This window comes from Egretta garzetta, unplaced genomic scaffold (assembly GCF_000687185.1).
Source record: "Egretta garzetta isolate BGI_Z169 unplaced genomic scaffold, ASM68718v1 scaffold1159, whole genome shotgun sequence".
NCBI lineage: Eukaryota > Metazoa > Chordata > Aves > Pelecaniformes > Ardeidae > Egretta > Egretta garzetta.
Genome location: NW_009260789.1, coordinates 45590 through 46776, shown reverse-complemented (window position 1 = coordinate 46776; position 1187 = coordinate 45590). Strand labels below are relative to the sequence as shown.

General features: G+C 48.4%; 1 protein-coding gene across 1 annotated transcript in view; it reads left to right on the top strand.

Annotated features, from left to right (window-relative positions):
• Nucleotides 1-1187, top strand: part of C2CD3 (C2 domain containing 3 centriole elongation regulator) — a 59204-nt gene that overhangs the window by 27362 nt on the left and 30655 nt on the right. Inside the window, 1 exon segment of the mRNA XM_035901788.1 lies at nucleotides 1156-1187. This exon segment is cut by the window's right edge and continues 24 nt beyond it. Within this exon segment, the coding sequence (XP_035757681.1) occupies nucleotides 1156-1187 (32 nt within the window).

Below are 1187 nucleotides of genomic sequence, written 5' to 3'. Positions count from 1 at the left end.
CTCCAGCCCCCCCAGGTCCTTCGGGGAGGGAGGGGCCCAACCCTGACCCCAGCAGTCAAGGGGCGGCCCCCCCAGTGCCCAGCACAGGGGCACGGTCCCTGCCCTGCTCCTGCTGGCCACACCACTCCTGATACAAGCCAGGATGCCGCTGGCCCTCTTGGCCACCTGGGCACCCTGCTGGCTCCTATTCAACCGCCTGTCGTCCAGCACCTCAGATCCCTCTCTGCTGGGCCGCTCTCCAGCCCCTCTTCCCCACGCCTGTAACGTTGCATGGGGTAAAATATGTATTTGTGTTGGAAACTGATACCAGCCATGAGTGTTTTTCCTCCCAGCTTTCACTATCGCCATACCTAGTGAAGAATCAGTGATTAAACATGAGCAACCCTCAAACTCCTAACAAGTTTTAAAAAAGGCCTCCCTGCATATTGAACTGGTTAGCTGCAAACAAGCCTCAGTCTGTAGTTAAGCTTCCCATGTAGGGTAGGGAATGGGAGATCTGAAGAAGGGCTGTTTATGGTACCTGCTGTGGGCAGAGCCTTCTTTCTGTTCTGCTGCGGTTCTTTCAAATGATCCAAACATCAGCTCTGGGAGGGCCACCAAGGAAATCTAAGGCAGCTCCTTGGAAAAAATGGCCAGAAAAAAAGCTGGGGCTGGAGAGGGAGTTCTGTATGCTTCAGTTATTTTGTAATAGGTTAGCCACGTGCAGCAGCAGAAAATCTGTCTCTCCTAAGATTTTGTCCCTGCAGTGCTATAAAAAAGACACGTTGAAATGCTGCAGTAGGATATTTTAAAAGTATTACGATGAATGCACACATGAGGGCGCGGCTGGGTTAAGCAGCCTCTCCTGGTTTTTACTATGCCATGAATTTGCCAAAGAGAAGGAGCCATTAAAACCATCCGATCTGACTGGCAGTAGGGCAGGTTGCAGGATGCAGTCCTTAAAATTTCCTTCTGTGCCTCCTATATCAGGCTGTCACTTCTGGCTGAAGTACAGCATCTCGCACAGTCCGTCTCAATGGGTTTCCTATGGAGTTATTTTTTTTCATTAATAAACTAAGTTTTGTATTAAGCAGAATAACTAAGTATTGATTATATTGGATGTAACTGTATAAAAAGCTGACCATTTCTTTCCTTTCTTTCTTTCATTTAATCCAGGCTTGCTTGATGTGAGTGTGAGATACCAACAG